This window comes from Barbatula barbatula (assembly GCF_947034865.1).
Source record: "Barbatula barbatula genome assembly, chromosome: 25".
Lineage (NCBI taxonomy): Eukaryota > Metazoa > Chordata > Actinopteri > Cypriniformes > Nemacheilidae > Barbatula > Barbatula barbatula.
The window spans coordinates 11627870-11652148 of NC_136788.1; the positions used below are offsets into that span (position 1 = coordinate 11627870).

Here is a 24279-nt window from a genome sequence, read left to right on the forward strand (position 1 = left end):
TAAGACATTATGGCTATAACAATAATATATTTTATTTCCATACAAAGGAAAACTAATTTTGAATTAATACCATTTTCAGGTGGTTAAGTTTCCACATCAAGATTGTTACACAATACCAGAGGTTTAACATAGAAAGCTATACACAGAATAACAAATACAGTACATTGATCTTTTTTACTAGATGAACTTTAAATTTGTGACTACGCCAATAGAACATGAAATCAGTGAATTATGGCACAGGGTTTCCCGAAACGCTTTCAAAGTCTAAAGTTCAACGTTACAACCACAGAAAAATTTTACATCATTGAGTTTGAGACATAAGGCATTGTGCGTCTACGTATTAAGAAGTGCTTGTTTCGTGGCATTACAACCACAATCTGATCTTTAACCGAGATAGTGGATGAAATCCTGCTATTGATAAAATGCCATTACATCTTAAAACCGAGAACTCAAAACACAGCATCTTTACAAAATACTGACCGAATCAATTCATGCAAAATACCGAAATCAATTCATGGAGAAATCAGTTGGCAAAATGGTGTAGTTTGACGAAATCAAATCTCAGTTTTCACTGATGCTTTTTTTAAAATACATATCAAATATATTCATGCAGTGTCTTCAAACCACACTTGGTCAAACTGTTTCAACATGCAATATTATTAGAGATTCACAAAACCATTTTCCATTCTTAAAGCCAGTTTAAGTAGCCTACAAACTTTATCAAATGCAATCTGAACGCGAGTCAAGTGCGCCACCTTTTATGTACCTGTAATAATTCAAATAGGCTTTGTATGCCTCCTATCTTTTAATGCCAACAATACGTTATATAGTTTCAATCTGTGCGTAAATGCAGAAGAATAGATGTACCTTGTGTACTCAAATTCAAGTATGTAGAGTTAAACATCTTAAACTTGTACCATTTTAGACAATGTACCATTTAAGAATATATTCAGAATCATCTGACTTTACAAAGGGACTCAATAAGAATGCCAACAATCTCCAACTATTGTAGTACAGATCTTTATAACAAATTCATTTGCATGTTTCCTCCCTACCAGCATCCTTGCATGTTTTTAGTACGATTTCAAAATGTCTGATAAAAGCTAAAGAATTAAAAGGAAAACATATCTATTGTACAGGTCTATTGTAAGAGTGCTGACAAAAAAGGCACGTTTAAATGAAGTAAGCCTTATGCGAACAAAATCCATGAACTCCCAAAGTAAAGCCGTCTCATTCACTGCAGACATTCTGCCCTCTGTGATTGTTCAAAGTGCTCTCTCTATTCCTTATATTTCATCTCAAGCACTGAAATAATACCATCTCTTTGCTCCCAATCTCCAAAACTTGCGCCGCCTAGTGGCCACTGTCAGCATCAAATTGTTTTCAGTTCTGGTAATGCTGTAACCGCCAACACTTACTGGCCACCCAGGTCTTATTGTTCGGCTTGGCTGAAGTCATAGCAGAAGTTAAAGTTGCTGGGTGGTTTGGGAATGGGCGGGGCCATGTCCGGGATAGGGACGTTCTCAAGGTCCAGGAGGCGGAGCTTGATTTCCATAGAAAGGAGAATGTCCAGTTCGCTTCGCATGCTCTCGCTGCTCATTTCTTTACCCAACAGCACACTGAGTCCATCCGTCCACAGACAGAACTAGAAGAGCAAAGGTACAGCTCAAATGATTATAGAGATAGACAGATACATGGGCAATTGTGATATGGTGAATTATTAAGTAATGCAAGACTGTGGAAAACCACATGTACTCACATCTGTTCTGGAAGAGGCGATGAAATTCAAACTATACTCCTCGACATCATACATAATGCTGAAGGCCAAATCTAACATCTCCTGAAAAACAAATAGATAAACAATAATAAAAAAAAATGAAACCATACATGATTTAAAAACATATCAGGATACAAAGACCACGTGCATGCAAAGCACGCACATAAGTCGATTGGCAGTGTACCTTGGTCTGTTTTCCCTTGTTCTCCTTCATGTGAGGACAGTCTCTACCAGTCAGAACATTTTTGATGTCTGCGACAGGAACTGAGAACACACCACCATTATATCAGCTTATTTGACAGAGATTAGAGGTCTTTTTGTAGAAAAGTTGGACTAGTTTACATACTCTTTTCCTGAAGGGCCTCGATGGAGGGCGTCTCACCATCGTCTTCCACGTCTCCATAGTGCAGGACTTTGTGGTTTGGAGAGAGTCGACAGTACCATAGCTTGTCTGAAAGACAGATGACAATTACTCTTACCTGAAAATATTTGCTAATATTCCATTTACCGTCGCAGTGTCTATGACAGAGCATCCCAAGCTTCACGGGGGTACGGCCCACCAAAGAAAGCAAAACAAAATATTTTTTCCTAGTAGTTAAGGGAACAGCTCACCCAAAAATAATCTTTTACTCACTCTCGAGTTGTTCCACATCTGTATACAATTATTTGTTCTGTTGAACACAAAATATATTTAAAGAATGTTGGAAAGCAAAGAGTTCTGGGTTACTTTTGACTACCATTGTATTTTTCCTAGTATGGCAATCAATGGTGGCCAAGAACTCTTCATAAGCATTCTTCCAAATATCTTTCAATGTGCTTATCACTTATATATCACAATGTGCTTAGATTTGGAACAACTGGACAGCTTTTTTATTTCTGGGCGAACTGTCCCTTTAAAAAAATAAACAAACTAAAGGTCTCTATAAATAATGTAGTAACTGTAGTAACCTTTAAAGATACTATAGTGATCTACACAGAGTACGAACCTTTTTGCATTAAAATTGTATTTTTAATATTAATATTTTAACATTTTGATTGAACCAAAAACAGCACCTCTGCAATACTATGCCCTAAAGGATACGCCCTACAGTTTGGGAAGCACGTGTCTATGATAAATTCATTTTCTGGTCTGCCCCAGTAGTCTTTGTTCTTCATCTTTAAGGAGACCTCTCACCTTGCCTCCGTCGGCTGCTGATCTTCCTGAAGAGTGTCCCGTGACACAGACGGTTCAGTCTCTGCTGTCTGATGAGCTCAAGCAGTTCTGGTTTAAGACGCTCCTTCAGCTCACTGCACACAACACCAATGAGGAACAGTGTTCTTGAAAATAGCGGGTATATCCTTCTATTCATTAAACTATTAAATCATTAGGGATGCACCAATATGTCCATTTTGGCCGATAACCGATGATTCTTTAACATTGGAAGCCAATAATCTATATATTGGAGAATATACAGTATCTAGATATCAATATTGCATTCCCTAAGACTGAAACAAAAGGAAAAGCGGAAAACTGCTTTTATTTGAAAACATTGACTGCAGAAAACAAGGTAACCGTTGGTTCTCTTTTTTCCCCCCTGAAAATCATGTACCAAGCCTACTTCACACTAGTTAAAGATTATTAAACTTTTAAACTTTTCTGGTATATTGTTTATTCAACAAAACAATTCAAACAATATACTTTTGTTCTTATAATTTACACATTCATAAATACTGTATCTACTTACTTTACCTACATCAACAATGTTTTGCTAAGAACAGTAAGTGAATGATCACGACAGAAAGACAGTACTGTACTGTATTTTAACTGTGAGCAGTGTTTACCTGTAGACGTTTAACCAGAGGAAATCATTTATGATTTATCGGCAATAATGTATCGGCCTAAATTTTATTATCGGCCGATACCGATAACATTGCAAATGACTATTTGTGGTGCGTCCCTAAAAATAAACTGAATATGAATTGAAACACTGACCCAAGCCAAATTATTTTTCAAACGTCTCAAAACAAGATCTTTTCAAGTAGAGTTTGCACTTTAAATGGATTTCGAAACCGTGGTCTAAAACATCTTATTCTCTTACACTTCATACTCTACCTTCCAGGAAGAATAGAGGTAACTGGACTTACAGCACCGGTGGGGCGAGGGTCTCCTCCTGGTGAAGCCTCTCGGTCTGCCTGAGTTTGAGGATCTCGCTGTAGTTCAGAGCGTTCACCTTGTTTTTAAAGAGCTCTAGAGACGTAGGCTTGCTAGATAGCGTTCTGGTGATCTGCTCCCGGACAACCTGCATCACCTGTGTAGAAAGAATCAGACATTTATAGGCAAACTGAATGGTGTTCAGAGTATAAACCCTTTTATATGCAGAGTTTTACAGGCATCTTCAAATCAACATTGGGACATTATTATGGTCCATATAAATATAACAATAGTGAGCTTTCATGTCCTGTCGTTTCATTAACCATCTCCTCCAATAAACCCTGATGACCACGATTAAACGCAGCTTGACCGCACTCTGACCGTCTCTGAACAGCATCTCTCTGTTCAGGTCAAAGGGATGGAGGAGAATGGAGACGTGAAGAATAAAACACCAGGGGAGGAGAAACAGACTATGACAATATGGATCTCTCTTCCAGTAGTGACGGTCCAGCTGTGACACAGACAGAACGGCAGTGACAAGCTCATTTAACTGAATGAGAATAATCTCCTTGACAACAGCACTGCTCTATAAGTACAGTATCTTTATGTTCTTCTAAGTTTCTCCAGCTTTCCCATACATGTATGTATACATCCCCGAAAAATAGCAGATGCAGGACTTTGGAATCCAAGTACTGTTCAGCTTTAACATATTTAACTATGGTATTTGTTGCCCCATCTTGCAACTAGAAATAACAAAATAGCATTATTTATGTTTAATACACAATTTACCATAAAGTGGCCCTGCAACAATGTTTCATGCATTCTGACCTATTTACAATGTTAAACTTGTTGTCTTCTCATGCTTGACATGGTCAACTTTATCAAAAAATGTGTTGGACGTATGACGTAGTATTTCTGTGCTAGTTTTGGAATTTTTTTTCTAACATGAAAAATCATTGCATAACTTCTCTTCGTCCCTTATTGGAGAATTCCCTCGGAACAGCACGCCAACTGTGTCATTTGCCAATATACTATGTGTGTATTCCTTTTCTATAGGTCCACAGCAGCCATAAAAAAAACCTGGTTGGTCAACACAGGTTGACCGCTCTATGTCAAAAACAGCAATATAGACAGTTTCAGCGGCAACTACATAAACCAACATTACGAGATCGAATGCTTTGATACAATTTAATATTATAACGGACCCCTTTTCCCACAGCTATTTAATATACTTCAATAAAAATGAGAATGAATAAAGAAAATGTTGCATTTAAAAGGACCATCAAAGTTAAGTAAACCAAGTATTTAAAAAAAAACATATTTCTATTCCCTATTATTATCGAGCTTGGAAACATGGGTTTCATAATAATTACAAACTTCAACAAAAAAAATTCAACTTTAATTAAAAAGTCAATAAATCTACAGAGATATGCACTGACTGCATGAAACCCATATAAATGTTAAAAAGTACGATTAACACACATAAATCCTGATAAGCCCCCCCACATCATCTACATCATCCACTATTCCGTGCTTTTAACATCGAAATGATGCTCTCAAAGCTAAAGACTATGTAAAATTCCCTACCTCAGCCGTAGTGAAAAGAGTTTCTGCTCACAAACATACAACAGTGAGAGTGTGTTTGGGGGTGTGTATGTATTACAGTGTTTATGGTCCCTCCCTCTAGATAACCCCCATTATACAGATACACATCCCCCAAAACTGGACACACCTACACACATCCGACAGACCTCTACAAACATGATGCCAACAGAGATTAACAGTCTTTAGAGAAACAGCACAGTCAGGGTGTTTTGAGCATCAGGATGGAAAAAGAAAGAACCGAGAGGAAAAACACACGAGTTCGAGTCATTTATCCGTTTTAAAATGTTGAACAGTTCACCTAAAATGAAAAAAAGGAAATGTTCAGGAAAACTGATCTTATAACGTGAATAGTGACTATAACCTATCAAAAAATATAGAATCTTCATCATAAGGACAAAGCCTTAAGTAGGTCCCATATAAAGACTGAAAATAGTGAAATATATTGACAAATATTAAAGAATACTACAGTATTTACTACGGAGATGAAAACAATGTGTGGAAACTATAATTTATGGGTCATTTTTGAAACATTATCACTTTCAATGCATGTAAAATAACAGTTTGGATTCTATGGAAATATTAATTCAAGTTTTAAACAACAACAGGGAGAGTTATTCAGTTTAAGGTGTACTATCCCTTTAAACTTAAACTTCCGGGACAAAAAACTGAGAATATTTTCTTAAAACCAAACTGTTCGAGATGTGTTTAACTGCTGATGCAACTCCTGTGTGGGACACAAATTTTGACCCTTTTTGTATTTCGGCTACCGAGTGGGCTTCTTTTTGTTCTAATACCCCTCTATCATTATAGGCCTTATTGTCCCAGCCCACCAGGTTGGTGTGGTGGTGGGGGGACTTTCAGTGAAAACAAAAGACAGGCCAATCTGCCGGACCCTCTTTTCAATAGAGGGGGTCAGGAGGTTGTGAGGTTGTGAGGTTTACGGCCTGGAAAAGGTCATTCAATTTTAGTCTGTTTTGTTGCACCGCTGACTAGTTTGGGATAGAGGAAGGACCCTTTAACATCAGAAAAGACGACGTAACAATTTAGGGAATGTTGATGTATACAAAGGCGGTGCAACAGAAGGAGTCTGTCTCTTTATAAGAGAAGCTGCATGCTTGTCATTCCTCTGGCTTGACATTTCTCAGACACGTCCAGATGAACCCATCAATATCTATTTGTTTTATTGCAAACTATAAATCACGGTAACAAAGCCGGTCACTTCTGTTCATTCTCTTCAATTCAAAAGCATTCAAGAGCAAACCGCAGCTTTAAATGAACAACAAACCAATAACTTGACAAACATACGATGATATACCAAAAACGACCACTTGCAGGGAACATTGCGCAGAAAAAGGTAATTTTTTTTATCTAAAACAAAATGATGATCATGCTGGTGAATGATGCCTTGAAAAAGTGTATTTTAGTGGGAAAGAAATAAATAAAACTGAAAAAAGTTATAATCCCCAGGGATAAAGCCGCTTATGGAGGTTGGAGTTCTAATGCTTTATACCTTGTCAAAGTCCTCCTGTGTGGCTCTCATCTCCTTCCACGTCTTGTTGACAAGCTGAATGCAGATACAGAACAGCTCCTCGAGCAGTCGGTCCTGAGCGAAGAAGATAGGGTGATAGTCCGAGCCGGTCTCAGAGGCTATAGCAGAAACAGAGTGAGATAGAATAGGAGACGATATGGTGTTAACAATGGGAGCAAAAGACCACCAGATGGTTGTATTTGCTTTAGAAACAGATACTATAGTACCCTGTCAATAAGGTCATTACACCTTTCAAAAGACTTCATATATTGACTTCATCAATGGTGGCCACCAAAATGGCAGTTTGGTTACAAGCATTCTTACAAATATCTTTCTCTCGGTTTATCAGAACAAATACATTTTTCGAGGGCGAGTAAATGAGGAGAGAATTGTTTTTGTGGGTGAACTGTCCCTTTAAGCGTTACATTTGAGACAATTCTACCTTTTAAAATGCATATACTAGATGCTGGAGTACACTGTGCATAGTTTAAGTGCATGGCGTATAGTAGGGGATTTCATGAATGCAAGTGCACTTACGGGGTTCTCCGATGCGTAAGATCTCACACAGGATCAGGGTGAGCTGGATGCTGCTCCGAGCAAACGGACACTCGTGTTTGTCTTCTCTGCTGCTGTTCTCCAGTACAAACTGAAATAGCAAGACGAACATCAGAACTTATGACACTACTACTGAGACAATGGTCAGGGTACCATACATTTTAAGACCTATACGCCACTTCAAATTTGAATCGTATATTGGTGACACTTTAACTTACATTTACTATATACTGATTGTAAGATAAGAACTAAACAGTCATAGTTTGTTATAACTCGATGGATGCAACATAATTCAGAAGGGTGGGAACGAAGTACAATATAATTGTGACTGACCCAATGCAAGGTTTATTAGAAAGAGAAACGAGATATATTCTTCTTATATTCGCCTTCTGACGCACAGAGCAGTTCCAACTCCTTATCCTCTAAACATTTGTACGAAAACTTGCATTTGTCATGCCATTAGTCAACTCAAAAATGAAAATTCGAGACTAGATTATTATAGAAAAGCATTATATAACAAAACATGAGGCATACCTTTTTCCAAGACATAACAAGACTTCATACATGCTCACAAAATGGCAATGGGGACAGTTTTCAGTGTAGTTTTAATAAAAGGTCATTTGTTCATTTTTGCAGTAACATAAACAAACGTTACTGGGCATGCATTCGCGTTCGCAAACAATTGAGTGCCTATAGATTATTTCAGATAACAATCAAAGGAAAGCTTGTTACTGGTCTAAACTTGACGCCATTATTTTGAATTTGCGATACCAAGGTCAACCACTAGATGTCAATGTCCCATACGGTTACTTTAAATGTGTCAAAACTACATTCAACAAATTGTTCATTTAATTTATTTTGGCAAACAACATAATTCAACAAATCATTTATTTAATACAAGTATTATACAATAAAATAATCATATAAATTTATTATATTATTAGACACTAACTGCTGTCATAAAACGGTCTACACAAAATATTTTTTCAGGCATTTGTATAAGGGTGTCTGTAAGTGTCTGTGTATTGTTATATGCGTTCACTCACTCTGCTGTACGCATCAGGGTAGCGGGAGGAAAAATACGCCATGGTGTCTAGTGCCAGGAGACCCGGAGGACACCGGCTCAGGTCCTGACCGGGATTACTGTTATTCTAAATAAAAACAAATTTTTATTTCAGTTTAAATTTTATTGATGCTACCACTGGTATTAAAAGCTGTGAAAAGTGTAATGATGTGACTTGTTTTAAAGACTAAATGAATTTTCTGCACTCACAGAGAATCCGAGCTTCTTAAACTCTTTAGCGCAGAGCGAGCGTCGTCTCTCGCTGCTCAAGTTGCTCTCGCTTTCCATCTCAAATGCAGCCTGACGCAACCCGTGTAGCATTTCCCTCTGGTCCTGATGGAGGGAAAGCACAAATGGAAGAAATATTTGGAACGGTAATTTAAAGGGACAGCCCAATGTTTTATTTCCGACGAATAGTTCAAACAGTCGTTCGAAAATGTAACAAAGATGTGGAACAAAAAGCAAACCTGGCTGTAGGAATCGAGTGGCGTCCTCATACGATGCTCTAAGAGGTTTAGACGAAGTGTCTGCAGTACATAAAGATAGTGGGTCATCTCATCACCTACTGAACTGGAGCTGTGGATGATGTTCTGAAAACATGAGCAGATGGTCATGATTTGTGTGCTCTTTCTGTAGCACTGAGTCTAGCAAGATTACGGGTTCAGTTCCAAGGGAAAAAGATATAATGTATACATGAATACGTTCTTTGGATAAAGGTATCTGCCAAATGCATTAATGGAACTAATTTATCATATTTTGTGTCACAAAAACAATAATCTTCGTAAAAATATAAAACAGTTATCTAGAAAGTGTGATATAATGGGAAATATTCATAGTGCTTAAGTATAGCAAAAAGTACAGAAAGTATCAGAAAAACAGGAACGGAAACGTTTTCCTACCTTGTAAATATACTGCCGCAGGTGTTTCTTATCAAGAAATTCAAAGAGCTCCTGAAATCAATTCAAATCATTTCATGTTTAAATCAGAGAGATTACATTAAGTACATTTGCACAAGATAGACACTGTATGGGTCACCCTGAAGTTTTTGTAAGCACCTCCCCAACCATAAGGTTTCTTACCACCCACAAACTCGTACTTGATCATTTCTCATTAATACTATATTTTAGATGTTCCAATGACAACCAAATTCTTCTTTATACCACCACAGAGCAGCAGACAAACCAATATATCTAAGGGAAGTATGGAATGCTGTCTGTCTATCTCTCACCTGTCTCTCTGCTTCTCCACCGGCCTGTAACAGAGCCATCAACAGAGCCATGGCCTTGGTCTGCAGCTGTTGATTTGTTCTGAGGAGAATTGAAGAACAATTGGAAAACACTCACTGGACTTAAAACATTTAATAAGTACATTGTGACACCAAACAACCAAAACACTTTTGGAACGTATCACGTCTTAATGAGGTTTACGTATTTGTGTTACGTGTTTAGATTAGGTCAAGTGCTAGGTTAGGGGTTGGAGCCAGACTCAAAATAAACAAAAAGCGAAGGGCACCATTTACACATGACCCAGTGACCCCTCTTGTCTGAAAACCACCAATTGTAGAATCCGATAATCTCATGCAAACTCATGCACATTTATCATATCATTCCAAACCTGTATGACTTTCTTTTGCGGAACAAAAGAGAAGATTTTTTTAAAGAACGCCGGTAACCAAACAACACTGACCCCCATTGTATAGGCAATGAGACGCACTAACGAAAGAGTCATACAGAATTGTGGCATGTGGGCAGAATATACATTTTTTGAGCGAACTATCACTTTAATAAAAGTTACTATTCAATATGTGTGCATTTAATGTATACAATAATCCAATAGTATGTTATAATGCAGCATAAACCTGCTGAAATATTTGTGGTGTACTTCACAGTAGGAAGCAACAAATGAGTAGTTCCTCTTCTACGTCCATAAAATAAACAAATAGACAAGCATCTTTCACACTTACACCTGCAGATGAGAAATGAGTCTCTCCAGGGTAATTTCCTGTTTGACCTGATTGAACAGACTGTTGCTGCTGAGCACCATGCTCTCCAGGATAGCCAGTGACACCTGCTGGATGGACGCGTCCAGTACCTTCATATTCACAAAACTAGCGATCTAAAAACAAAACGAATGGGCAGTGAAATCGAAGTCTAATATTTTTTTATTTTATTACCACATTTAAGTACACCGAATGTTAAGACGGTCTCTTACCTTTGTAAGGAAGACACTGGACAGATTCTCCCAGGACACAATCCCATGATCCATCAGCTCCATGAAGGCAGTGAGAGTGTGTGTCATGATGAGAGGATCTCTGGAGGAAGAACATCATACGTGCTCCGTTTTTAATCTTCATATTTCTTATTAATATGACGATTTACAGACAGGAAGAGAAAACAGGAGGAACAGGAAACTCACTCGTGGGCATCCTCCACAATCTTGACCAGTAGAGAGTGGCCGTCGCGACTGATGAACTCCTGGGCGAATGTGATGTCTGTGGAGAAGGACGCTAGTTCCTTCAGAGAGTCGCATCGCACACCGGCATCTGAACTCTGAATGCCTTTGTACAGATCTTCAGCAGAACGACCCTAACAAACCACAAACAATACCCACGTTCAGGGTTTGAATACCAGAAAACACATTTGTGAATAAAAGGTATGTGTACGATTAACTGGAAACAGCTTTGGATAAGTGTCTGTCACAATCAAAACTGTAAATGCATCACTTGTCTATATGTATATGGTTTCTGACATTTAAAAAAACTAAACAGGTTATACTGAGACATTGAGATATACTGAACATGTGTGTGTATATGAGGTTGTGGTACAAACACTCACTGGTGCTTTGGTTAAACGGAGAATGCTGCCATTTTTGATGTCAAGACGATTCTAGAAACAAAAGTCATAAAACCAACAGTCAGCTTTCAGGAAGTAATAGAGTTATTTTTAGACATTACTATCAGCAGCAGGACAAAGTCGATAAACCGCAGGCAGAGACCGTAAGTGAAGAAAACTTATATTCTTCTAAAGTTATTTACAACGAGAAAACATAAGTAATATGCAAATTATTTAGTAACTAACTTTCGAAGAAAAAATTAATATAAACAGACCAACGCATAAAAAAGAAGCAAAACACACACAAAACTAAGCAAAAAAAAAAAAGACAAAGAGAATAAACAAACAAACGACTAATAAAGGAAAACAAACAACCAAACAAAACTTTAATTTAGCAAATACACTAGTTAACTAACTTACTAAACTAAACTAACAGAAAAGAAAGAACGAACGAAATAACCAAGTATCTAACTAACTAAAAAAGGAAAGAAAGACTAGCAAAGAAAAAAGAAACATACCAGAAAATAACTTGGAAAGAAAAAAGAAAGAAACTAAGAAGCGTGTACCTAAGTAAGAAGAAAAAGGACATACTCAAGTCCTGTCATTATTGTAAACAACAACATATTATTATTTCATATAATTTAAGTAAACAGTTCATTCCAAACACATCTACTAATCAGGACTGATGACATCATCACTTCAAGAGCCCTGCTTAGGGTGTACAAAAACCCATTTGGAGTGCAGCCTGAGGCTTCTTAAGATGCTTGCAGAGCCGTAATTCCAACATTCTGCCTGTACATGTCTGGGAATTCAGTCTCAACCCACTCGCTTTATATAAACATCCACAGATACAGATAAATAAAAGTACATTGAAAATGGTCAAATGACATCCCCGGTCCCCAGGATACAGACAGACAACAGAAACAGACCATGATACTAAGCAAAACAAACAGCCACAGCATGAAGCCCATGCCAGACTCCACCCAAGGTCAACAACTGAACATAGCACAGGAAGATAAGTGCACTACACCAGAATGAGTGGCATTATTGTCATCTGTTGTGAGATTAGTGTTAAGTCCCTAAAAACACACACTAACAAGCACACAAAAGACTCAAAAAGGTGGAAATGACTCACAGACTCTGTGATGTAGGTCTGGACTCCATCTGCATACTGGAGAGCGTGGTTTTCAGGATCTGAAAGACTCCACCTTCAAAAGTAACACAACATCCATTAAAAAATTCTGATGTGTCACATCATACAAACATGATTTACAGCCATGTACTGTAGTCAAAAACACAGACTTACTTGTCGCAAACCTCTTTTATGACTGCAGTGAGGGGCTTTTTCTGAAAATAATGAAAACAAATGCATTAACTATTGCCTACCAGCAAGCAAACCGCTAAATTTACTATCAAACGCACCCAACAAATTTGCAAAGATTTGATTCATCCTAGACCATTTTAATAAAGCAAAACAAGGGGGAAAAACAAGAGTAGCTTCTCCCATTTCAGGGTCCGAAATATCTCATAATTTGTGGTGGGCGTTGCGGCACGCCAGCCAGAAATGTTGGTGTTCTGTGGTTGACCAATCAGTGGCCTATAATTTGTGGCCTTATGGGCTGGCGAGCCATGTGGAAGCGTTTGGTACGGCGAGTAAGTGTATAAGGGAAGGTCAGGAACGGAGTTTGAGGTTCTTTATAGTCCTTAAGTAGTAATCACGGTCACACGGCAGATTCATTTAGATCTCGACCCAGATATCTCTGGGAGAAGAGAGCTGACAATGGCTGGCACTCGAGACAGCACAAACAAGAACAAATCCTATGAAGACAACAATGGGATCTGAACCTCTGAGGATAATGAATATGATCAGTGCTTGTCCTCTCTTTTGTTTCGAGGAGATAATGGCTCTTTCAAAACAACTGAGAATTAACTAATTGGTTTGGACTTGTGAGATACAAAAACCCTTGATCACGAGGATTAATCACTTTCAATTAAAATATGCTTTGTATCTGGTAACTAAAAGGTTTGTTTGGGTTTATTAAAATATAGAAATACAAATTCTGCTTCCGTTTATGCAATGTCATTCAAAACCTCTAGTGACTTGTATTTTGAGAAATGTCTCTGTGGTTTTGTGTCCATACAATGGAAGTCAATGGGGGTCAATGTTGTTTGGTTATCAACGTTCTTGAAAATATCTTTTGTGTTCTGCAGATGATAGAAACTCGCACCAGTTTGGAATGACCTTAGGATGAAGAAAGATTTTTATTTTTGGAAGAACTATCGCTTTAAAAATAGTCAGTTCTATGGTTTTGACTGTGATCTATTTCTAATACGTAATTCAACAACATTGTTGATGAACATTAGCTTTCTTTTGATTGTGCATAGTGGCCATAAAATGCTTTTTAGCATTTATAACATAATTTAGATTTTTACAGTTTACTTAGGCAACTCATTGTATGCTTTTGATAAACTATTAAGAAATAATAACTGTGTGTTAAACAATGATACAATACTACTATATTTTTTATTATTAAATGAAACAACTAACTATAAAATTTTCCACAGGAGTAAATAAGACTTTCATTAAATCAGGATTTAAGTATGGCCTCAAGAAGGAAATAAAGAGTCCCAACTTTCTTATAAGCAAAACAATGCACAAACAAAGACACTCAGAATGACTTAACGTGATAGTTCACCAAAAAAAAATGTAATTCTGTCACCATTTACTCAATCTTTTGTCATTTCAAACCTGTATGACTTTCTTTCTTCTGCACAACAGAAAAATGTTGTTAACGGGACCTCATTCACTTGCATTGGATTTGTGTCCATACATTAGAAGTGAATGGGGTCCAGTGCTGTTCGGTTACCAACTTTCTTCAAAACAACGTCTTTTGTGTTCTGCAGAGGAAAGAAAGTCATAAAGGTTTGAAATGACAACAGCGTGAGTTATTGATGACAGAATTGTCGTTTTTGGGTGAACTATCACTTTAAGAATGCAATATCGAAGCTCTCCATCTGAAGCCTCATATGTCCAAAATTGCTGTTTTTCAGGAAATGGAAAAAAAACACTGTAGTTTTTAAATGAATAAATACTGTGTTGTCAAAGTTGAAAAACTTAGTAAATACTTTTTATGGGTTTAATATTTGGAAAAACCCAGTAACAAACCTAAAGAGTTCCTAATAATAATAATGATTTATGGAAAGGAAGAAAACAAAATCACAAAATATAGAGGTTTCAGAAGGAAAGCAATGATAGGCCTATGTATTTTATTAAGTCGTCATTTGTGCGCCAACAAAATTTTTTTTTAACAAGCAGATCTATCTTGCAATTGGATTTTATTAAAATCAAAAATATAGACTGTTTTCCCTCCTTTGCAAAATGATCTCTGTATGACGAACCTTATTCAGTGTGCTACTGAATAAAAATGAATCCACAGTTTTTATTCCTCAATGCTGAAAGGCGAGTTTCAGGTTTTTACGTGAGCACTAGTTCACATCCTCTTTATGGTAACAGCATTGGCACCATGGCTCACCTGGTCTAGCTGAATGAGCTGCGGGTACGCGCCCGGCATCTGAATAGCGATCTTCACGATGTCCTTTTGCTGTGGCATTTTGAAAGTCGAATGTCTACAATCCTGAGATGTAGAGATGAGAATAACATACAGCAGATATTGATAAAGAAAACAAATATTTGAAACACGCACACATGCTGCATTTTGTTTAAGTGTGGCGAGAAACTTTACCAACATTAGTTCGGTTTGTTAGTTCGATATAGATCAAACAACAAGTAAACAATACTTGCCATGTACTGAGCTACAGGACAGAGAATGTGCCGTGAACTCTATTTTTTCACAGTTTCTCTATGTTCCTCTTTTAAAGGAGAACTTGCGTGTCTCTACTTTTTGGATAGTTAGTGAGTGAGAGAGAGAGAGTGAGAGAGAACATAAAAAAGCACAACGTCAACTGTACGTCATGGGAGAAAACCCTTTACCTAGTTTGCAGCCTAACCAGCAGGTTGCATTTTCAGCTTGCATTTCTGTTTTTATCATACCGTCTTAGTCTGACATGTATGACACAATAATACAAACAAACGCACTTAAATAATGTCCAAAAAACATTGGAAAATGTGATAAATGTCTGCAGACTTTTTTTGAAGGAAGTCAGCCAATTAGCTTGGAACTGAATTTCCGACAGCTCCTGTCATTTATGTGCAATACGCACAAAACGGTGGGCGGTCTTGCGAGTGTGCCATCCAAGGCTGAAACTACTTCTACACATATGGTCTCTTTATTAACAAGAGCCTCTGCAGAATTGTTTAACAGACTTAAGTACTTCCATACGTGGGGACCATATTGTACAGTAACGTCTTCAAGAGGGCTTCCCGTAGGAAGAGAAAGTTGAGCTTTGGATGTGAACTTGGATAACAAAAAACTATTCGATCCGAAGCACTAAAAATGGTATCATGGCTGTAAAAACATTTCATTTTATGAGACCTCAGGTTGATATTAATGTAAACCAGATGATGAAACATATTAAGGATCTTTGTGAGTTTTTGCAACTATAGGTGGAAACAGTGAAGACATTACTCTTCAGGTAAGAGTTGCTGACACAGACTGAATGTTTTTGTTTCGGAGGCTCCATTCCCAGCATGCCTTAGCACGCTCAGAGAGAAGTTGTGACAGTACGGCCCTCCCTCTGTTCTACTTTTTGGGGGCTGAGAGATGGAAACATAAAGACGGAAAGAAATTGCATACTTAGATCAAATTTAGGGACAGTTTTACCCAATGCTGAAGGGTCTAATGACAGAAATCCTAACATTTTTTTGACCTTTGAACCCCGTGCATGTGTCTGATACAGTCTGATCTACTGTGGGAGTGCATGAAGGAAAAAGTTTGCCTGGAATTTCAGCTGTGCCACCCACTGACAGACCCGAATCACAGATTACACACCTTTTTTCAGCCAAGTTTCAATGCATTTCTCAATCCTCCATGTAAATTCAAAGTTAAGGACGGATTTTAAATCACATGCTTTAAGATTCTTACATCCATTATCCATGCTTAAGATAAAGAAACATGAGAAATACGTTTTTAAGGGTTCAGTCATTTAACTGCATACAGCAACAATACTAAACGCTCAACCAAAGCAGAAAGACGAGTTCAACTTCCACTTTTTTTCATTCTCAACTAAATGTTTTACTCTCACGCATGGTTTAAACACGCAAAGACTTCATGCATTTATATTTCCTTGTTGTATCTGTTCTGTTACAGTTAATAAGTAGCCAAAAAGTTTCGAGCGTGATTTTGTTTCTTTGTGTCTTACCTGTTAAAGCGGGAGGAAAATCACACTCTCGGATCAGCGGACGGGAGAAACATTTGATGCTTGTTCGCCGGGAAATGCGGCGGTGTAACGCAAAGCTCTATTCACACATTCGTATGATACATTGCGTTCAAAGTTTTCTGACTTCTAATTGATCGCGTTCACAGTTCCGGGTTGAATCATGTCCTTCCCGCCCCCTGTAGGAGGGAGTGAAGACCCGACGCTCCTAAAACTTGGAATTTGTCTTTGAGAGGGGGAAGAGGGTCTCCACACTTTACCTCGTACAGTAACTGTATGTGTCGGTAAATAGCTTTCTTAAACATTGATAAAAGACTAAATGCGTGGATCTGGACTGAATCGAACTTTGGGCAGGAAACAATCTAAATCGAATGAGATGTTAAGACATTTAAGTTCTTCAATTGAAATAAATTGTCTTTAATCTGGTTTTATCAAATGTATTCTGGTTATTAAAAATGACGTAAGCTATTCATAAATGGTATACATTTGATTCATTTTTGTATTGATTTAGAAACTCAAAGCCCTTGTATTGGAGGGATAGTTCGCCACAAATTAAAATTGTGTCATGAATTTCTCACCCTAAAGTTCCAATCTTTATACATTTATGTGTTTGGTTGAACACAAAAAAAAAAGATATTTGGAAGAATGTTAGAAACTGATATTTCTGGGGCACCATAGGAGAAAGAATTGTTTTTTGTTTTAATAAACATCTTTTGAGGAATTGAAGAAAATAAACAATTCTGGGGGACCTTTGATAACCATTTTTATGGTAGTCATTGGTGCCCCAGAAATCTGGAACAGAATTTTCCTTTTTGGGTGAACTACCCATTTAAGGAATGCAAAAAAATGATAATTTCATGAATACCTTTACTTTTTCTACAGCTTGGGGGTAAAAGTAACTAAAATTGGTCATCTATCTTACTAAGGTAATACATTTCTTAGACACAGTGATTATTTAAAACCGGCTATATTTCCCTGGATATTGTCAAATTAATACACACTGCCTACCAAAACTCATGGGGTTCGAAGATACCCGTTTTAAAGTGCAATGTGGAGATGGGTAAAAATGACTGAAATCGGTTTGAGATCTATTGAGTACAAAAATATAAGAAAAATGCTTTGCGTATATGCATACAATTATAATTTAGCAGTAACAAGAAAACAAAAATGACAATCTGTTCCCAATCAGTTGGGGCCAACTGGTAAAGTCAACAGAACGACATTCTGCAAGCAAATGTTACTCAATTACATTGGTACTGCGTTTTATGCCCTCCCCATAAACCCTTGTAGACCCTTTTTAGTTATTCTCATATACAAACATCCTGAATACTTTCAAAAGTATATCTACACACATACAGAAACAGGTTGAGATTAGGACAAGACATGTACTTGGATGATCTGAAAAACACGTAGAGACTACATTTCAAAATACAAAAATATGAATAATTGGCATCCAATTTAACATTTGTACAGGGCTTTGACATGACCTTTCCACAGCATAAATTCATGGGCAACTCTAAAACAAATAGTAGCACATGTCAATAAAACAGGGCCTTTGTTGTGAAATGCATTACAAACACTGTAAAATAGCAATGTTGAGAGTCTCACGGGATTAACGTTACAACACACCTGATGAGTACAAATAAAGTAGGAATGGTATACCCAACACGTAAGCATGTTCCTTCACTTGTTCTTCAGAGCTTGATGCTATGATAAATATATTATGCTACATAGCACCAGGCTGTCCAGGTTTCACACAATTGTCAACAATGCAAAACAACGGACCCTACAATCTTTCAACTACACATGCTCTCTTTTTAGTTATTAGTGTATAATTACTTCCGCTGTCTGCACCCGACTGATGTAATTTGCTGTAGGATGACAACATTTATTTAGAGTCTATTGGCTTAAACTCTTTAGACTCCAGACAAAAGAGGCATGCTTTGTTAAAATGCATAATCATGATAGATGCAAACACAAAAATATGCTTTCTCTAATAATCAGTATGTGAGATCAGTAAATATGCCACAGCCTGATAAAAGAATTTGAGTGTGTTCAAAGATAATGAAATACTTTCAAACAGGAAGACAAAAAAGCTGGTTAAGACTAGCTGGTTTGCTTTGAACCACTACCCTTGGCTGGTGAGTTTAGTCTATTTTTGTAATAACCATCAAATCCTCCTTTGTGTCTATACAAAAGTTGTATAAAACAATGACATGTTCAAAAGAGATTTCATTTCGATGTCTGATATCTTAATCAGATGACTGAAGGGGGAATCAATAAAGCTTCATACGTCAGATGAATTTAGCAGGAAAAGCTTCTTTTCAGTCGGCTGCTTTGGGTGAGGAGTAAATATACATATATAAAAACCTATATATACACACAGAATCAGCTTATCATACATATGGATCTGACACAGAGCCACGCTTTTTGTCTTCTCCCTTGAAAAGGGTTAAAAAGTTTTTAGATACACTACTCTTAATGTGGTGTTTTCGGAGGTCAAAGGTTGGCAATGGGAACGTCAAAAAGGTCACATAGGCCCTCGGTCTCATCCAGGTTATAGATGTAGTCATGATCACCCGGAGGTGGAGACAGACGAAGGAGCGGAGAGAAAACTATGAGGAAGAGAGAGGAGAGGTATTGTACTAATGTTACTTTATCACCACATGCAATGTTTTTAATAATAATGGTCATCTTTTTTTCATCACATCACACCCCTGGTGTCACTAAGAATTTGAAGAAACCAACCAAACGCAGTTTCTAAACTGCATAATTTAATTTGATAGTAAAACTAATTTTATTGGTTACATTATAATACATACTTTATTCATATGATACATTATGTTTGTGTTACAAATTTAAATGTCAACAGATTAATTAGGTACTATATCATGTTCAGTAATAGATTAAATACAGGTTTCCTGATTCGTGATTGGCTTTACCTTCTGATGACATCAGCTCTTCGAGCAAATCTGTACTCATGATTTCTATAGAGGAAGGAAATAAAAAATATGAGCAATCCCTTCTATTACCTAAAATCTCAAAATGACTTGGTTTGAGGATATTGGCACACAATCAAGTTTGTTGCTGCAGGTGTTAAGCAAACAGATTCTCACCTTTAGGATCAAACATTTCTGAAAGCTCTTTGGGAAAGTCCAGCACTAAGAAAATGAAAAAATAGGTTTATCAGCTTGCTTTTCCAGTGCAAATTGGTTGGTTTCTAGAATATCATTTAACAACAAATCATGATTAAGAATTTACTGTACACTTACAATCTGAAGCGTCGGTTTTGATCGGTTCAAATAGAGTTGAGGAATCAGGAAGTGAAGAGCTGCTGTCCAATGAGGCAGATGACTGCAGCTGCTGGGTGTCCACTGAAGATGTCGGATTGGCTGTTGCATCTGAAGTGGAGGTGCTTGAAATGTCTACATTGATTTCTTGAGTAAGAAAAGGAAAGTCAGAAACCATAAAATTTCAAATTTTCTGACATCATAGTTAAAAAAGATTTGGTTGCCATCTCTAACCTATGGCTGCAGCAGCAGAAGAGCCAGTGGGTGTCCTTGTAGGGACGGTGGTGGTGGTGGAGGGAATCTGACAGGTGGATGCAGGGGATGCCGTACTGTTGGCTGCTGGTTTGGTTGAGGCAGCAGTAGCAGAGGTAGCTGAAGCAGGGGTGGAGAGGCTTTGAAGCATGTCATCTGGTGGGGGGACCGGCAGCACCACCGGGGAGGAGCTAGAGGGGTCTTTATTCACCAGGAGGACCTCGATAGGGCCTGCAGAACTCTTCAGATGAATCTGATATTTCTTCTGTCCATTCACATGCTAAAATAAAAATGATTTTTTAGCATGCAGCATGGCAATACTCTTTTTCTTATTATATGTTATATATGGCACTGCCATATTAATATTTTGTAGCATGAACTTACAGATTCAGGCACTGGAACTTCTAGCTGTGTCCCTGAGGGAGCTCTGATAGCGAGGAGAGTGTCACCTAGTGGAAATAAAAGTTTTATTTAGGGATGCACCACAAATTGCAACACATGTTATTCTTTTTAAGACTTTTGTCACATTTTTACAAGGTTCCTCGTGTGACTTAACAATAATATTTAGGGACCATCATTTATATAAAATGACGGCTGTATTAAAAAAAGATCTAGTAGTCTATGTAAAACTGAGACGTTTTCCTTTGACACTGATATCATCAGCCAGCATTTAATAACATTAAACCTAGATAACTTTACTTTTTCTGATGTGTCCATGTCAAAGACTTTTATTCCGACCTATTCAATGTCTCCACCAATATTAAAATTGAATGTTGTAGTGACATAACAGCTGTGTTGAGTTCCGGATGTGTAAACCAACCTTTGAAGCAATTGCAGAGGTCTTGATGTGTTACAAATGCCAGAGTGTGTCAGGTTAAGGACATAATGCAAACTAACACGTAAACATAAAATCTTAAAAAGAGCATTTAAAGAGATTCCAGAACAAACAACCTAGACGTCTAAACATGACAAACACTTAAAGCAGTTGTGATGTTAAAACCAAGGAGGTTAAGGTTTAGAACTTTGTAGCATCCGGAAGGATATGGGCTATTCAGCGAGTCGTCCGTCACATTCTTGATGCTCTGTTGAACCCATACTCTCTGCTGGTCCAGTTCATGCTCCCTCCGGTCCAGATCCTCCAATTCCAATTTGAGATCTATCAGCTTATCTGCAATTTCACGCGTGTTGCAACCGGGACCAACACCCCTGACACACACAAAAATAGAAACAAAGTTATTGACATTCAAAACGGCTCGTCACGGCTATCAGCACCCATTAAAAAGATGTCTCAAATAATATACAATTCTATTAAAGTTGTTTCTTAACATAAACTAAAAGGAACTCATTGGCATTTGTGTCATAACTATACCACACTGGTCTCGATCTGATTGGTCAGAAATCGAATGACAAATATTGAACCTGTACTCAGGCTCAGTAGCATTCACTTACAGCAATCAATACAAGCCTTAAATAACAAAGCAGAAACTATTTTACATCAACAATAGCGCTATAAGTAGTTCAAGTTGTTCGTATTATAAAAGTAACATCACTTTCTATTAACAAAATACAGGCAATAACGCGTGCAATCCCACTGAAATGTAAAGAGGTGTGTCTTACTTCCACTGGATGCTGTTTTTGGATTTCTTCTCAATAAGTCCAATACCTTCCAAAACATTTGTGATGTCGTAAATGCGCCGTTTCTGCCTCACAGCCAAAGTATCTGCAGCCTTAAACACATTCACAAACAGTGAAGATCAATTGTTGATTCTTCTCATCGATACATGATGCAACTTACTAACATCGCAACAAATTCAGCTTCGCGTTGCATGCGTTTTGCATACAAAGACTCAGAACTAACGCAACCAGACATATACAGCCAGAAAGATTGACAAGCAACTTGATGCGACTTCAACGTAAAGTTGCTTATTCGAAATTTACTACCGTGCACTGTCATGTTTGGTTGTTGTAAAGTTCAAATAAGCGAAAACATCTTCTGAACGCTTTTGGACATGTTATATTCATTTTTAGCCCCAAGTGATAGCCACGCACATCACACAAAAAGCTTGCGTCTGGCCTAAACCATCCCCGAGCACAAACTCGGGAGCACGTGCTTGTTATGAATGCTTTTGTTTAACTTTCCACACGGGACGGGTTGTGTTTCTTTTCCCGAACACCGCGATAAAAACGAGACGTTGTGCCTTGCCAAAGATGTTGACATTACAATTGCAACATCGCCCGGTTTAAAAGGCGAGGAACTACTTTGCACGAGCTTAGCAATCGGGGGAGTTGAAATAGGGGTCGTGCACGCAACCCCCTTCCTCCGTTGCGAAGAAACACGGCTTTTATAACTTTTCGGCGCTGCTTTAGTATAAAACAACCTTACTTTGCGTGAGTCTTTACACATGCGATAATAACTGAACTGGGATTAGATTGCGAGTGCAATACTGAAAGCATAAAGCTGATGATGGTGGTGATGCACGTGCAGAGTTCGTCTCTTGCTTACAGCTTTAAGGTCCAGGACTCCGTCCTTTGCTTCCTGAAGAAGAGTCACAAATTTGGTGGTGAGGAGCCCGAGACTTTTCTCGTGTCGGCTGGGGGTCTGCGGTTGTAGCGAGTCTCCCATTGCCCCCAGTTCGCTTCTTCCGGTCTCTAAATCCATCAAGTTGCTTTAGACTTATCAATAATGTCGCAGTTCAATTCTCGGTCGGTGAATTACACGTGCAGTCTCTATATTGAAGGATTTCTGCTGCTGTATCTCCGCTGACAGCACCGCTTCTGCCGCCCAAACGCTCGCTTCCCGTCAACGGCCGGCGAGTCCCGAAACATGGACGGTAAAGTTCGTCGCAAAAAGACTGAATTAAAACCCTCCGTTCAGGGTCCGGTCCGGTCCGGTTCGGGACGCAGGTTACCCGAGCCCAGATGGCCTAACCGATCGGACGCTCTCACAACACCAGAACTGAGCCGCTTGAATGACTGAAGCCGTTGACGGCGCGGTGCATCATGGGACGAGCTGATACATTTCTGCATTTTGAAACGCTACCTGTAGGGGTCGACAAGGGCCGCCAGGTTTCTTATGCGTACAGATGTTGGTTGACTTTAAAAACAAAGAATACAACGATTTCGCTTTGCGTTAATATCAACGTACACACAGATAGATCGTGTAGTTGTCATTGTGTGCTTAATATTTAGTTTGCACTTTTGCTAGCTAAGTTCCAATATGTCTTAAACACTACACAGAATCTACATCACTTTATATTATATTAAATACACATTGAATGTAATCCATTGTACATACAGTATAAACTACTGTTTAAAAGTCACTCAAATCAAACTTTTCTCTTGATCTTAAAATACATTTTAATCTGAAGGATTAAAGGATGTGTTTTTGTTTTTTATTAGTCTATTACAAAACTATAATTTTGCAAATAATTATAAAAAATAGTTTCTTTCATTATAAAACCGCAATTACAAAATTGTATTTTAAATGTTTTTTAAATTAATGTTTTTGACCGAATAATTAGGATAAAGCAGCCAATAAAAGCCATTCGATAACTCATTCAATGCTGTTTAAAACATTTTATAGAAAACATTTTCTGTTTGTTAAAATAAAACTACTAAAATAAAACATTGCTCATCCTATTCATCCTATTGATGATTATTATTATTCATGCATAGCCTTAGATAAAGAGTATCCATAACAGGGCTGTGCAGAGACCCCTAAAATGGTCAGGTGCTCAAAATTATAAAAGGGGCACATGGAACAAGGCTTTAGGGCTGTGCTCAAAACATCGATATATCGTGATGCATTCCTTGCTGATACATGCATTTATAGGGATGCTTCTGCATTGAGACAGCAGCAAATGCCATGAGGCCGTTTTGAAAAAGAAACTACCATTCTAATATTTAAATATTT

At 37.8% G+C, this 24279-nt stretch overlaps 2 protein-coding genes across 2 annotated transcripts; both read right to left on the reverse strand.

The window, feature by feature from the left end:
- Nucleotides 1-14: 14 nt before the first annotated feature.
- On the reverse strand, nucleotides 15-17009 carry elmo3 (engulfment and cell motility 3). Its single transcript, XM_079450360.1, has 21 exons — nucleotides 16810-17009; nucleotides 15024-15125; nucleotides 12797-12837; nucleotides 12626-12698; nucleotides 11494-11544; nucleotides 11075-11244; nucleotides 10871-10970; nucleotides 10623-10774; nucleotides 9888-9966; nucleotides 9559-9609; nucleotides 9127-9249; nucleotides 8870-8992; nucleotides 8643-8747; nucleotides 7579-7687; nucleotides 7024-7160; nucleotides 3902-4065; nucleotides 2952-3064; nucleotides 2124-2228; nucleotides 1962-2041; nucleotides 1760-1840; nucleotides 15-1645 (listed from the first exon to the last, which is right to left on the reverse strand). The coding sequence occupies exons 2-21, from the start codon at nucleotides 15099-15101 to the stop codon at nucleotides 1433-1435; spliced, it is 2148 nt and encodes a 715-aa protein (XP_079306486.1). The 5' UTR covers nucleotides 15102-15125; nucleotides 16810-17009; the 3' UTR covers nucleotides 15-1432.
- Nucleotides 17010-17900: 891 nt separating this feature from the next.
- Nucleotides 17901-23410, reverse strand: e2f4 (E2F transcription factor 4). The gene is made up of 10 exons (XM_079450559.1): nucleotides 22870-23410; nucleotides 21984-22093; nucleotides 21411-21572; nucleotides 21187-21230; nucleotides 20751-20815; nucleotides 20349-20646; nucleotides 20097-20261; nucleotides 19941-19985; nucleotides 19767-19811; nucleotides 17901-19439 (listed from the first exon to the last, which is right to left on the reverse strand). Exons 1-10 carry the CDS (start codon nucleotides 23023-23025, stop codon nucleotides 19324-19326), a joined length of 1206 nt encoding a protein of 401 aa, XP_079306685.1. The 5' UTR covers nucleotides 23026-23410; the 3' UTR covers nucleotides 17901-19323.
- Nucleotides 23411-24279: the final 869 nt, after the last annotated feature.